Raw genomic sequence first — 14,169 nt, 5'->3', positions numbered from 1 at the left:
GGGGATCAGAGGAGGCTTGGTTCAGAAGTTAGTCCCTGAGGAAGATCATCTTATAGCCCCACCCAAGTTTACTACCTTATTGAAGATATGGAGAGGAGAGCCCCAGGATAATGTTGAAGATATTAGAAACTTGGAAAAACAGTAATGTCTTTCACAGAAATTGGGACGTTTGGAAAAGCAAAGGATCTAGGGTGAAGAGATGAATTCTGTTTTAGAACTGTTGGGTTTAAGATGTCTCCAGGATATTCAGTTTGAAATACCCAGTAACTAAGTGGCAATGCAGGGCAGAAGCTCATGACAAAGATTGGAACTAGATATATAGATCTGAGCAACAGCTATGTAGAGATGAAAGATAAAATCCATGAAAGTTGATGATGCGGGGCGGCTAGGTGGCACAGTGGATAAAGCACCGGCCCTGGAGTCAGAAGTACCTGGGTTCAAATCTGGTCTCAGACACTTAATAATTACCTAGCTGTGTGGCCTTAGGCAAGCCACTTAACCCCATTTGCCTTGCAAAAAAAAAAAAAAACTAAAAAAAAAAAACGTTGATGATGCCACCAAGAAAAAAAAAAGATGCAGATCAAAAAGGTAGCAGCTAAAACAGATGAATAGCAGAAGAACTGAGAGAGAGGAGAAAATATCCAGAAGAGAGGGTGGTCAAAACTAGTACACAGGTCAAGAAGGATTAAGATTGAAAAAAGAGGGGGCAGCTAGGTTGTGCAGTGGATAGAGCACCAACCCTGGAATCAGGGAGATCTGAATTCAAATCCAGCCTCAGACAGCTAATAGATAGTTGTGTGACCTTGGGTAAGTCACTTAACCCCATTGCCTTGCCAAAAAACGATTGAAAAAAGAGATATCACAATAAGAAGTTATTAGTAAATTTGGAAAGAGAAGTTTTAGTTGAGAGAAGAGTTTGGAAACCAGATTGAAGTGACAAAGAATTGAAGCAATGAGTGTAGGCAGCTTTTTCAAGGAATTTGGCTGAGAAATATAGGATGACACCTTGAGGAGACGGCATGGTGTAGTGAAAGTTTGTTTTTAGAATAGGAGAGACTTAGCCATGTTTGAAGGTAATGGAGAAGGAGTCTACTGGGAGAAGTTAAAGAGTTGAGAGTGAAGAGTTGATTAAGGATGCAATCTGCTGGAGAAGACTAAGAGAGGATGGGATCAAATGTACACATAGAAGGGTTGATATTGACAAGGAGAAGGGTTGTCTCTTTTTAGAGTCTTTGGTGGGAGGGGGATGTAGAAACTGAACAACTGAATTAAGATCATAGATGAAGAACTAGAAGAAACCTCAAAAATTAACTGGTTCAGTCACTTTCCAGATTACCAGTGCAACCCATTCAATCCTTGCCCTTCCTTATCTTGGGAGAAGGATGGAGGAAAGGAGAAATGGGAAAAGAAGATATACTTGTTGCCACCATTGACCCACCTGCTACTTCTTTCTTACTATGTTCAATACATAATTTTCTATGTTCTTATATTCAATGCATAATTTTCCGTGGTCTTATTTGTAGGTCCCCATCACCATTTGTATAGGCTACTGAAACAGCTTCCAATTAATTGAGTTAGTTAATTGAGAAGGTTTTATTAAATAGTTTTCATGTATCAGGATAAGCCCTAAGGATACAAAAAAGGTAAAAATATAAAACAGCCTGCCCTTAAAGGACTCATGAAGAAATATAATATTAAAAATTTATCTATAAAATACTTAGAATATTCATTATTGAAGGCAATCTTAAAGAAAGGCTCAGGTTGCAGAGGGGAATGAGAAAAAGATTCTTGGGAAAGATTGCATTTGAACTTAGTCTGGAAGGGAGCCAGTGATATCTGAAGACAATGAATTTTAGGAATGGGGAATAACTGACAGCCAGTACAAAGGCATGTAGATAGAGTGTTGTGTGTAAAAAAGAGCAAATAGAACTGATTGCAAAATTTATGGAAAGGAGTGAAGAATGATATGGTAGAAAGGTAGGAAGTTTTCAGATTTGAAAAGTCCTTAAATGCCAGATGACTTTATATTTTCCTGGAAATATTAGGGAATCATTAGAATTTATTCAGTAGGGATCTGACATGGTCAGACTTACTTTTTGGTGAAAATTGCTTTGATAATCATATGGAAGATATATTGCAGCAGGGAGAGATTTGAGGGAATTAGAAGGTTATTTCGGTAACCCATATAAAAGGTAATGGGGACCTACAAGAGTGTGATGTCTGTATGAGTAAAGAAAGCGGGATGATATAGGAAAAATGTTTTGAAGGTAGAATGAGAATATGAAAGTCCTCCTTAGATTTTTATGTAAGAAAGGAAACAAAATGGGCTACAGGAAGGGGTGTGTTGATAAATGTTTATAACTAGCTCTCCAAAAACAAAAACAAAAACAAAACATGTACTCAGGACACATTTTTAAGTTTAATCTAAATTATTTTTTCTTTATCACTTTCATAAGTCTAACAATTAACAAAAACTAAAGTTCTAATTTGTAGCATTTGCAGACTTCCAAGCTATAAATGCTGACATTAAAAGTTTAACAATCATCTCTCCAAACTTATTAAAACTGGCTCCAGCACCCCTCTAAAAATAAGGGATCTACCATTTTCCTTATCTTCTTTCCTTTTTCCTTTCTTCCTTCTCTTTTTTCTCTTTTATCTTTTTTTTCCTACCCTCTTCCCCCATTTTCTATGAACACTATACTATACAAGGTATTTTGAGGGGAAAGGGATGAATACAAACATCAATAATACAGTATCTCTAGCTCTCAAGAAATTTACAATACTTTCTTCCATTCTCTTGCGCTACTCTAAGTTTACTGGTTTCCCAAAAATTTTTTTGCTAATACTTTACAATTTTCCCTTCATATTTTCCTACAATAGAGCAGTTGTGTGATGCAGTGAATAGAATGCCAGGTCTGAAGTTAAAAAGATTCTTCTTCCAAGTTCAAATCTGACCTCAGACACTTATTAACTGTGTGACCCTGGGCAAGTCACTTAACCCTTTTTATCTCAGCTTCCTTATTTGAAGAATTAGCTGGAGAAAGAAATTGCAAACCACTCTATAATCTTTTCCAAGAAAATCCCAAATATAGTAAAACATGACTAAAAACTGAATGATAACCTTCCTATAATAAATGACAAGCACCCCAACCACATTTTAGAAGACATAATTATAAAATTTTTAAAAGAGAATAGTATAGGTTAAAGCTACTATTAAAGGGACCTGTAACTTATTCTGTAAACCTGAGATTTTCTTAAATTTCATAGGTGGGGAGGTAGCTAGGTGATACAGTAGATAGAGCACCGACCCTGGAGTCAGGAGAACTTGAGTTCAAATTTGGTCTCAGACACTTAATAATTACCTAGCTGTGTAACCTTGGGCAAGTTACTTAACCTCACTGCCTTCCAAAAAAAATTTAATAGGGGTTCTTTCCTTCATTCTTTGAATCTTTGATGTATATGTCTAGTAGTAGTATCTCAGGGTCAAAGAGGAGGATCAAAGAGTAGTGATTTAAGAGAAATGGTCCAAATTGCATACAAATTAGTTGAACCATTTCATGGTCCAACAAAGTATATTAGTGGTTTTAGCTTCTCATTGAACCTTCTATAATTGCCATTTTCTCTCTTTTACCAATACTTACCTTTTTGGCCTTTGTTACTCAGTTTAATATTCCTGCTTTAATGGTGAGATTTGTCTCTCTGTAATGACCCTTAGCTGTCACTGAAATGGTCTAGAGGTAGCAGTTAGTACAAAGTTTTAAACTGTGACCCAGATACTTGAGAAGGAAAGAACTCTTAGTAAAGAGGATTATGCCTAAATATGTGCTTCATTACAGTCTTGCTCTGATGCCTGCTCATAGTGTGGAAAGAAATCTGGCTTCTTGAAAGCTCCACCAAGGGAGAAAAATCTCTGGCAGTTTCTTTCATAACAAAAAGATGTTGCATTTTGCTTAGTTTATTAATTCTTTTCCCTTTATTTCATTCTATCTCATTATCTAATTCTTCCCCTTGTTTTTTCCTTTCATTTGAGTAGTCAAATAGAATTCCTTTTCTCTCCTTCAACTTGTTTTGTTAGTTTTTCTAATTTCATTTTGTGCACCTTTTTCTAAAAATGATTTTGCCATCATTCTTATTTTTCTATCTATTCCAGACTTTTGCTTTTTGATTAATGGCCTTTATATGTATTTATTCCTTCTTTAGTTTCTGTATTCTTCATAGAATTGAAGCTTCTAAGATATTCATTTACTATAGGTGTGACTTGAACACCAGGATTGGGATGCAATTAAAAAAATAAATAAAATTTATAAAAAGCACATGCAAGTCAATGAAAGTCAATGAAATAAAGGAGTATAAGCAAGAAGAACACTGTGGCATTTAGCTTCTCTGAACACATACACCTTAGGCTCTACCTGGAAACATGTCTGATCAATATGTAATCAGGATTTGACAATTAGCATGGTCTTAGGCACCCACCAATTCTGAGAAGCTTAGTCTTTAAAAAGTTAAAATTTTTATATCTCTAAATAATTAGGAAGCTGTGTTAGGGAAGCTGAGGTCAATGGAGAACAAAGAGGTAGGGAGCTTTGTGTTCTTTGTCACTATGCATCCTATCTTTTATATGCATATATGTATTGCATAGCAATCATGTTTTCTTTTAATGTTATTGTTTTTTCTTTTTTTCTTCCAGATTGCCTCTCAATTCTTGTTTTTGGATCCCAATCAGTGTTCTTTCTTTTGTTTCTTTAGTGTGATTTGCCATCATGGATTCAAGTTTTTCTATTCTACAAATTATTTCTGTTGTACAGGACGTAAGAATGTGTTTTTATTTCTCTCTTAAACCATTTAGAAACATCCATGTTTTCTTGGAAGTTCACAGGGTCCTTTTCCTCTTTGGGAATTGATTCAGTTTCTTTTTCTTTTATTATTTATTCATAGATTATCAAATGAGGTAAAATTTAAGATAAAGCTTTTATCACAATGCCTGGCACATAATAGGTTGTTAATAAATGCTTGTTCTCTTACATTCCCCTCCTCCCCATCAACCCTCAGCCCCTTCTCTAATGACTAAATTCATTTAGAAGATCTGTAAGTCCTATCGTTTTTGCTACTAATATTTTGTTACTAATTATCTGCTTGTACCCAAGGTCTTTAACTTCCTCTGTTATATTTGGTAATGTTATTCTTTTTTCCTAATTATTCTGCTTTTGGGCTCATTTTGCTTTGATGTTGGTTCCCTGGAGGCTAGATCTCAAATCTGTCTCAATCTCCTACCATGTTAGGCAATTCACATTTTACCAGCCTTACTTAGTTTCTGTCCCAGGTGACTTCTGAAGGAGAAAGAACTAGCCATAAGTAGATCTCAGGCCCTGTTTTTCTCAAGATTGATGGATCCATTCACACGTGTTGCCATCTTGCCCCAGGTCCCTTTGTTCTCCATTTCTATGACTGAGCATCATTGCAGCATAGAGCATCTCCCCACTGTCATTCCAGCCAGTGTAAGCTTCTGACATTTGGCTTTCAGTGTTCTAGAGGGAGACGGGAGTAGAGTTGAATTCTGTTGCCAACCCTTGGTTGACTTGTGTAACTTTTGCCAGGGAGTGGTGATAACTTATGGAGTGCTAAGTGAGCATATTAGGGATTAACCTTTTTTGCTGCTACTTCATCAGGTTATTATTTCATTCAATTTCTTGATATCTCAGTCTCAGAGATCACTGTAGTTGCTCATCTCTTCCTTATTCTGTTTTGGAGAGGTTCAAGAGTTCATTATGGGGGTGGCTAGGTGGCTCAGTGGATAGAACACCAGCCCTAGAGTCAGGAGTACCTGAGTTCAAATCCAGCTTCAGACACTTAATAATTACCTAGTTGTGTGACCTTGGGCAAGCCACTTAACCCCATTTGCCTTGCAAAATAAAAACCTAAAAAAAAAAAAAAAAGAGTTCATGATCATTGGAAAAATCATCTAGTCCTCCATCTTATTGGAAGATTTGAATGTGAGAAAGATATTCAATATGATTCCATTGGGAAATTGCTTTTATTTACAACAGGCTTACCTGAATTCAGAGAGAAATATAATTAGGATTCACAATGTAATGAATTTGATCATGACATCAAAGAAAAATACAAAATGATCCTCAATTCCCTTCCCCCTCTGCCCCCTTCCCTTCAACTTCTGATTTTTCAGTGATGTTAGAAGACAAGAAAAATAGTAATAGTTATGAATCATAAGAATCATCCAGATTTTAGTCTACATATTAATATTAACTTAACTGTTAGTGCTCTAAATTGATACTTCTCCAATGGCCTGTGAATGGATATGCTCCTGAAAGAATTGAATCTTACCAATCTTGGCATTCACACTAGAAATGGAAGCAGAAAACAAAAGGAAGTGGGAGCTAAAAGAGAGGTTGGATAACAGGTTCTCCTTGGAGAATGGGTTTTATTAGGTGTCCAAAGGCAACAAATAGTATATTATTGGATACTTTATCAATGCTTGTGATTAGCATTTATTAAAAAGTTTCCCATGTTGACAATATATCTGTTAGAGTATGAGGATGTAGAATAATTCTATGAGGAACTCAATAAAATCCTACAAATTAAATGAGCATATATTTTAATTCTTCATTCTATATAAATATAGGCATAGAAGAAAATGGTAAATTATATAACATAATTATATATAATTTGTAATATATATAATAAAATATAAATTATATAATATAATTATACACACTATAACTATATTGTATACATATACACATAAGGTGTCAGGAGGACCTGAATTCAAATCTGCCCTCAGACATTTAATAATTGCCTAGCTGTGTGACCTTGGGCAAGTCACTTAACCCCATTGCCTTGCAAAAAACAAAAAAAGAAAAGAAAAGAAAAGAAACAGGAGACTGAAGACTCTGCACAGTGATCTCAGATTTGTATGTTTATCATGAATACAATCTTCAGGGAAAAAAAACAGATACTAGATATGGAAAAGACCAAGTTACAAAAGTGAATTTGATTATTGGTCTGTCTATAGTCAAACCAATAAAGAGGAGGAATAAAAATTAAAAACAAGTTAGAAGGCCAAAATAGGAACTTATAATTTGTAGTTAAAAGAAATTCAACCTCACCTATTTAAAAAATTGATTGCAAAACAGGGAAATGTACAAAAAAAAGAGAGACTGATATTGACAACCACTATTTGTTAAAACTATTTAATTAATGTAAAATAAATGCCACATCATAGAAAGTCTAAAAGTCATCCTAGAAAACCTTGAAATCCTTCTTTTTTAAATTTTTTTTAGGTTTTTGCAAGGAAAATGGGGTTAAGTGGCTTGCCCAAGGCCACACAGCTAGGTAATTATCAAGTATCTGAGGCCGGATTTGAACTCAGGTCCTCCTGACTACAGGGCTGGTTCTCTATCCACTGTGCCACCTTAGCTGCCCCTAAATCCTTCTGAAATGGAAAGATGTAGCAATTAAAGGCCACAAAGATTAGAATATAAATCAGTTTTGTGACTGTCTTCCAGTAAAGTGTTTTCCATATAAATGTGATGATCACTTAAGGTTTCTTGAAAAACGTAATAAACAGAGATACACTTTGTTTGACAGTTCTGATTATAAGCATACAATGGGAAGAGTGTACTAATATGTTAGGGATTTATTCTTTGAATTTGTATCCACCAAGTCTAGTACAGGTACCTGGCTCAATAGTAGATAGTAGATAGTAGATGCCCAATTGATTTATTGATTTGTCTTATTAAAAATATCCAACACATAGTAAAAATAGAAGAGGGATTCCCTAAAGACAGTGAGGTTCTCTAGAAGGTTGTGGTTAATATTACATTGATTGTATCAAGCCCCAAACCATGGGGAACCTCCTAAAGGAAATTCATAATCACTCAGAAAAGTATAACCATCCAGAGATAAATGATATATTTTTGTGATGTATGTGACTTATGTTAGTTCTTTCAGTTATCAAGCAAAGAGACAGTTTCTTTAGTGAAGAAAATTGTTGTAATCCCCAAATCCCTTCCTAATTGGATGAATTAAATTCCATAATTAAATTCCAAGAAGAAACTAATCTTGGGCACAAATTGTCTAGGACAATGTCCAGGACCAATGTAGCTGATAGAACAAGCTGCTGTCTATATAATTAATTTTTTTTCTATGCTCACTTCTACCCACAATGAACTAGATGATAGGCGGTAAACTTGAGGAAACTGTAAGATGGGTGATCTTTCTTACTTTGTAGCTTCAGTGGAAAGCTTAAGATTCTATTCAAAATTCAAAGAACTCAAAGAAAATATAGGAATTCTGTCCTTAATACTATCTGAACCTTTTGAAACTGAAAACCAATACTTGGACATAACTAAGTCATCTTCCTTAACTGTAAAATTATAGGATTGCATTAGATGATTTCTAAGGTACAAATTCTAAATTCTATAACCCCAAAACACAGTCCATCTTTAACATTTTTTTAGAAAACAGTGATATCCAGCATCAACAATAAATATTATCCTCCAAAGTCTTTTTACATGGAAGATTAGAATTGGCTTCAAATGTATTTTCTATTGCCAATACTCCCCCACAGCCATTTCTGTACTTTAATATGTATGTATATATGTGTGTATATGGATGAATATGTGTGTGTGTGTGTGTGTATATATATATATATAATTTATTTTACATACATATATGTGTGTACATGAATTTTCCTTGTCCCAGTAGTGAATTCCCCATCACTAGAAGTTTTCAAATAGAAACTAGATGTTACCAATAATAAGTGGATATTATAGAAGGAATTCAGGTACCCATTGACCTTGACTTGATTGACTTTGATTCTATAAAAATGCTAATCTGGATTTATGGCATGTAGAGATACAACAGAATTATATATATATATATATATATATATATATATATAATATGTATATATATATACACACACACATATATATATTTTTATTTTTTAATTCCCTCGAAAATGCAGAATACCATAAAATGCAAGTATTAAAAGGAAATAATAATATACAATATGTTTTTTAAGTTATTCTTAATAGTTATTATGGATTCTAACTATAACCAACCTAATTTTTAATACTTTTTTAATAACCAACTTGGCATATTTCTTTGTGGACATTATTGCAATAATTTCAGAGATATTTGGTCTACTTATCTTTTCTTAAGATGTACTGTATATTAGCTGTAATGATTCAATTGGAAAAAAGGTTTTTAAAAATCTCACAGGATCTGATGAATATAGGAATATAGACTTCCAGAGAAGAAATAGGGATCAACTCTCTTAATATTCTCATTTTACAAATAGGAACTGAGAGCTAGAAAGTGGAAAAAAAGAGATCTGATAAGCTAATATAGCTAATAAAATCAGCATTCCTGATTTCCAGTCAATTGTGTTTTTCACTTACATGCACAATCTCAAACTATGATCATGGGTTGGGATTTTAATGAACTGGAAAAGGCTAATTGTTTTCCCTTCTTTTTTACTTTTCTCAGTATTTTTGTAACTGTCTTAAAGCATCACTGGGAGCAGGAAGAGAGAAGAGTGGTATAACTCCACTTAGAAGGAAAAGAAATTCTAGCATAAAGACACCTTCCATAAGAAGTTTTTAAAATGTACTGTTTATTGCAAATCTTCCTCATTTAGTTAAAGAAATCCATAAGGAAGAAAATTACATTTAAACTGAAGATACAATCTACCTAAACTTTTTCAGAAACTAAGCATTTTTAAATTTTTTTTACAATTAACTATTTTTGTTAGAGAAAATTATAGCAAATTTTCTTTAGTTTCTGACTCTCAATAATTTCTCTGCAGCTTTTCCAATCATTTCTTTAGGACCAACCAAGTAACCTTCAAAATAGAGTGGCTCTCCCCAGTAATAGGGATAAAAATGTTGCTGTTTGTGGGTTTTATTCCCAATCTTTAAAAAGAAACTGGATTTGATCTTTCCTTCCCCTTTAGATTTTTACAAATTAATGCAACTGTACTAATTAATATAAATTTAAACACATAATTTATAATAACTAAAAGATGTTTTCCTATTTTATTTTGTTCACTGTTTGTTCTTAGTTCTTGTGGAGGAAGGTGATGCCATGACTTTCAAGTGAATTGGCTTTAAGTGAGGCAGGGCTTTGTAAAGTCACCTGCCTCGCTCTCTCTTCTGGAGCCATCTGGGTTCAGAGACAAGATATAGGTCAGGAGGATTGTAGATGGCCTCAAATGCAGTGGGAGGTTTTTGCCTTTTTAAGCTAAAGTCTTTCACAGGTCTCAGTTTGTCTGAGGCAATGCCTATTCAGTGATTAAGACTAGGTAATAAATGAAGCAAAGAATGACCTCTTTTGCCTAGTTTAAAAAAAAAAATCAGTCTGGGAGGGAACACTTAAAGAGTTTCTGACCAAAATAGAAACAATTACTATTTACATTCACTCTAAGCAATCAGCCCAAACAATAACCAAGTGAGACTTGGGATGAGATCTATTGTTTGCAAATTAATGAGAGCCAGAATTATTTGGACTCAAGGCATAGTCCTTAAAGAAATCTAGGGAAACAAAGTAAAGACTGACATTGCTTTCCTTGGGGGGGGGGGGGGGAAGTAAGATGGGGGGGATTGTAAAACTCAAATAATATCTTTAATAAAAAAAAATTTAAAAAAGAAATCTAGGCCATAGACCCCAAGATAGCTTGTGAGGTTTCAGCAATCAAAATTTATACTCCTTTGAGCAAAGCCCCTATAGAGTCATTTATTGGAGTCCAAAGATCTTGACCTTACTTCTTCCTATCTGTTTGACTCTAGGTAGGTCATTTTATTTTCTTTGAACCTCATCTGAGCTTCCTCATCTGAGAAATGAATACTTTGGACAAGATTACCTCTCTAATGTCCATCCCAGTTTTAAAATGCTGAAATTCCATGATCTTTCCAAAAGCCAAGCATGAAAGCATATCTTAGGATAGATTTAAGAGATAGGTCATGTGTCTCTCTCTCTTCTTTTCAAAAAGTAATTAGGTACTCTGATAGAATTTTCTTTTAATGAATTACATATAAAATATTAACATTGATGACTTTTAATAACTTTTGAAAGCATTTCAGGAGTTGGTATTGGATTTCTTTGTCATTTGTACTCATTTTAAGATTTCATGATCAAATCAATAAATTTCTTGAGTTTCTATATGCAAACATCTATGTTAGGTTGAGGATAGAAATCACTGAAATTTAACAAACATTTATCAACAATATATGAAGGTGCTTGTGCTAATCTCTAGAGGAGATAGAATTTAAATAAGGCAATGGTTCCTATTCTTATCAAATTATAGACTAAGAGGACAGTATGATACCTACAAAAATAACTATTACATATACCTTTACATAAAAGTGAATACAAGAGATTTACAACCAAAGTATTCTGTAAGGAACAAATCATTACCTGCTGGAAGAAATCAAGGAATGTCCCCTCTACATTGTGCAAGGTAGCATTTGAATTAGACTTTAGAGATGAGTAGGAAATTAACAGGTAGAAGAGAGTAAAAACATTGAAGGCATACAGAATGAACAAAACAAATAAAAAACTGATATTATATTCAATTGAAATTTGGTTCCTGACCTCAAAAAGTTTATTGTTTCATTGGGCAGACAAGAAATAAAGACTTGAAAAGTTAAGTAAAATATTTAAATAAAATTTTAAGAAAACAATAGAAAGACTTAAGACAACTAATTATTTATAACCTCTAAGTGTCATAGATCAAACTTCAGCTGTCCTTTCCCTCATTTTTTATTTCCCTTGACCTCCCCCTTCCCCCACCCCCAGAGTGGTCTGTTCCATATCTGCCTATTTTTTCTGTTGTGTACTCTGGAATGACTGCTCCATAATTGACAAACTTCCTCTGATCTCAAACCTTTGCCTTTTTCACTCCTTCCTTCTTTTGACACTCTCTGAAACACATCTCCTTCCTGATAATTCTGGCTATATGTTCATTCATATCTATTCTCTTTGCGTCTCCATTTCTAGTCTCTTCTACTACTACCACCACTTAGCAATCTCCGCTCTTGAGTTTCATTTAGTCCAAATTTAGCACCCTATCTTTATTCTGATAGCTATTACTTATCAACTTCCAGAAGATTCTCCCTTTTTCCAAAAAAGTTCAGTGCCTAGTTTATAATCTTCCTTCACCCCAACTCTTTTTCTCATTCCATAAGACTCAATATACATAATGACAGTCTCTCAAATATCACAACATTCCAGTTCACCATTCTTCTCAACTCCTGTGACCTCCATTCTACCTCACCCAAGGGTAGGAATCTTCCACAAGTGTTTGACTTCCATGTTCAAGAACTCTGAATTTTCATTATCTGATCATAATTTTATCTTTCTAATTCTCCCTATGTCTAAACATGCTCTTTGTCTTTATTGTATAATCCCTCCCTTCCTCAATAGTATTCAAGGCCCTCACTATGCTTCTTTCCCAATCTTTACTCTTTGGTGCTCTAGTTCATTCTACAGTATATTCTAATCTTTGAAAACCTTGATTCCTTGTCCTCACCACACATGATTAGTCAAACCCCAGTCCTGGATTACTCCTATTATTCTCCTCCCTCACACCTACTTGATGTTTGTCCTTTGTTCTTGAAGAAGACCCTGACATCAGGGGAGGCCATGACAAGCACACGAATTGAATTTGAATGAGAGGGTGGTGTGCTGAGTCACCATCCTCACTTTCTCCTCCAATTCCTCTATCACACAATCTATATATCCAATCCCTTGCCAGATTTTCTCATTTATTTCTATACAGCATCTCTCCTACATGACCCTTTCTCTCTACTTACACAGCCATCACCCTTTTTGTACAAGCCTTTGCACTAGCTTTTCTCTTTTTCTGAAATGCCCTCCCTCAACCTCTAAGTCTTAAAATCCCTGACTTCCTTTAAGATTTAGTTCCAGAGGAGGCAGTCAGGTGGCACAGTGGAAAGACCCTGGAGTCAGGAGGACCTGAATTCAAATTTGACCTCAAACACTTAATAACTGCCTAGCTGTGTGGCCTTGGGCAAGTCCTTAACCCCATTCCTTGTTAAAAAAAAAAAAAAAAAACAACAACAAAAAGATTCAGTTCAAGATTCACCTCCTCTAAGAATCCTTTGCTGCTTTCTCCATTCTAAGGTTAATTTCCATCTACTCTGTGTATTTATCCTCTATATACTGATATATGTATTTTTTCTCCCCCATTAGACTAGAGGTTCTTTGATGGTAAAGTCTAGGTTTTTTTAACTTTTTATTTGTAGCTCCAAATCTTAACTATGTATTTATTAAATTCTGGCACATTAGTAAGCACTTAATAAATACTTGTTAATTGATGGACTAAATGACCAAAGAGTTTAAGAGGGGAAAAGGGAGTGGGAGATTTGGAAGTAGTCTATAGTGATATGTTTACAATGAAGAAGGTGAAGGAAAATTAAATTACATTTTCTATGCTTTGTTAATTAAGACAGGGGAATGTGAAATATATTTTAGAATTTCACTATTGTTTTCCTGTTGACAGTAAGATTTCTTACAACAGATTTTTCTAAAACAACATATTTCTTGAACTGCTTGTGCCATTGTTCAGTGGCTACCCTGCTAGTTTCTGTTTGATTTCTCTTATAGTATGTACAATTAGCCCTCCAGATCCCTTTGGTCCTTTTCAAACAGAAAGCCAAAAATATAAACTGTTTTCCTGATTGTTTTTTCCCTCTCTTTCCCTCTAGAATGGCTGCAATCTGTTCAAGCCACGATGATTCTTTCCATTATATTCAGTGTCCTTTCCTTGTTCCTGTTCTTCTGCCAACTTTTTACTCTAACCAAGGGTGGACGATTTTATATCACTGGAATCTTCCAGATCCTCTCTGGTAAGTTATATCCATAACAAGATGGGTGGGAGAATGGAAAGAAGATCAAAGGGTAAGAAGATAAGATTTAAGGCATGCAGATACCCACTGGTCTTTGAAACACATTGAATATCATCTTTGGAGTCTGAGGGTGGAAGTGAAGATGCAATCTAGGAAAGACATTCTGAGAAAGACAGACTTAGAAAAGTGAATCTCTTAAACCTGGGCATTAAACTACTTCCCTGATAGCTGCCCTATTCTAAGTTATCAGCTGCTTATTCCTCAGAACTGAGAAATTTATAGA

The 14,169-nt window shown here is 34.5% G+C and overlaps 1 protein-coding gene across 2 annotated transcripts in view; it reads left to right on the top strand.

The window, feature by feature from the left end:
• Nucleotides 1-14,169, top strand: part of PMP22 (peripheral myelin protein 22) — a 47,922-nt gene that overhangs the window by 21,450 nt on the left and 12,303 nt on the right. For both annotated transcript variants that reach the window (XM_074225189.1, XM_074225188.1), the window contains exon 4: nucleotides 13,746-13,886. In XM_074225189.1, coding sequence (XP_074081290.1) covers nucleotides 13,746-13,886 — 141 coding nt within the window. The remainder of the gene's footprint in view (nucleotides 1-13,745; nucleotides 13,887-14,169) is intronic.

This window comes from Macrotis lagotis, chromosome 2 (genome assembly GCF_037893015.1).
Source record: "Macrotis lagotis isolate mMagLag1 chromosome 2, bilby.v1.9.chrom.fasta, whole genome shotgun sequence".
NCBI lineage: Eukaryota > Metazoa > Chordata > Mammalia > Peramelemorphia > Peramelidae > Macrotis > Macrotis lagotis.
This window is presented reverse-complemented; position numbering and strand designations above follow the sequence as displayed.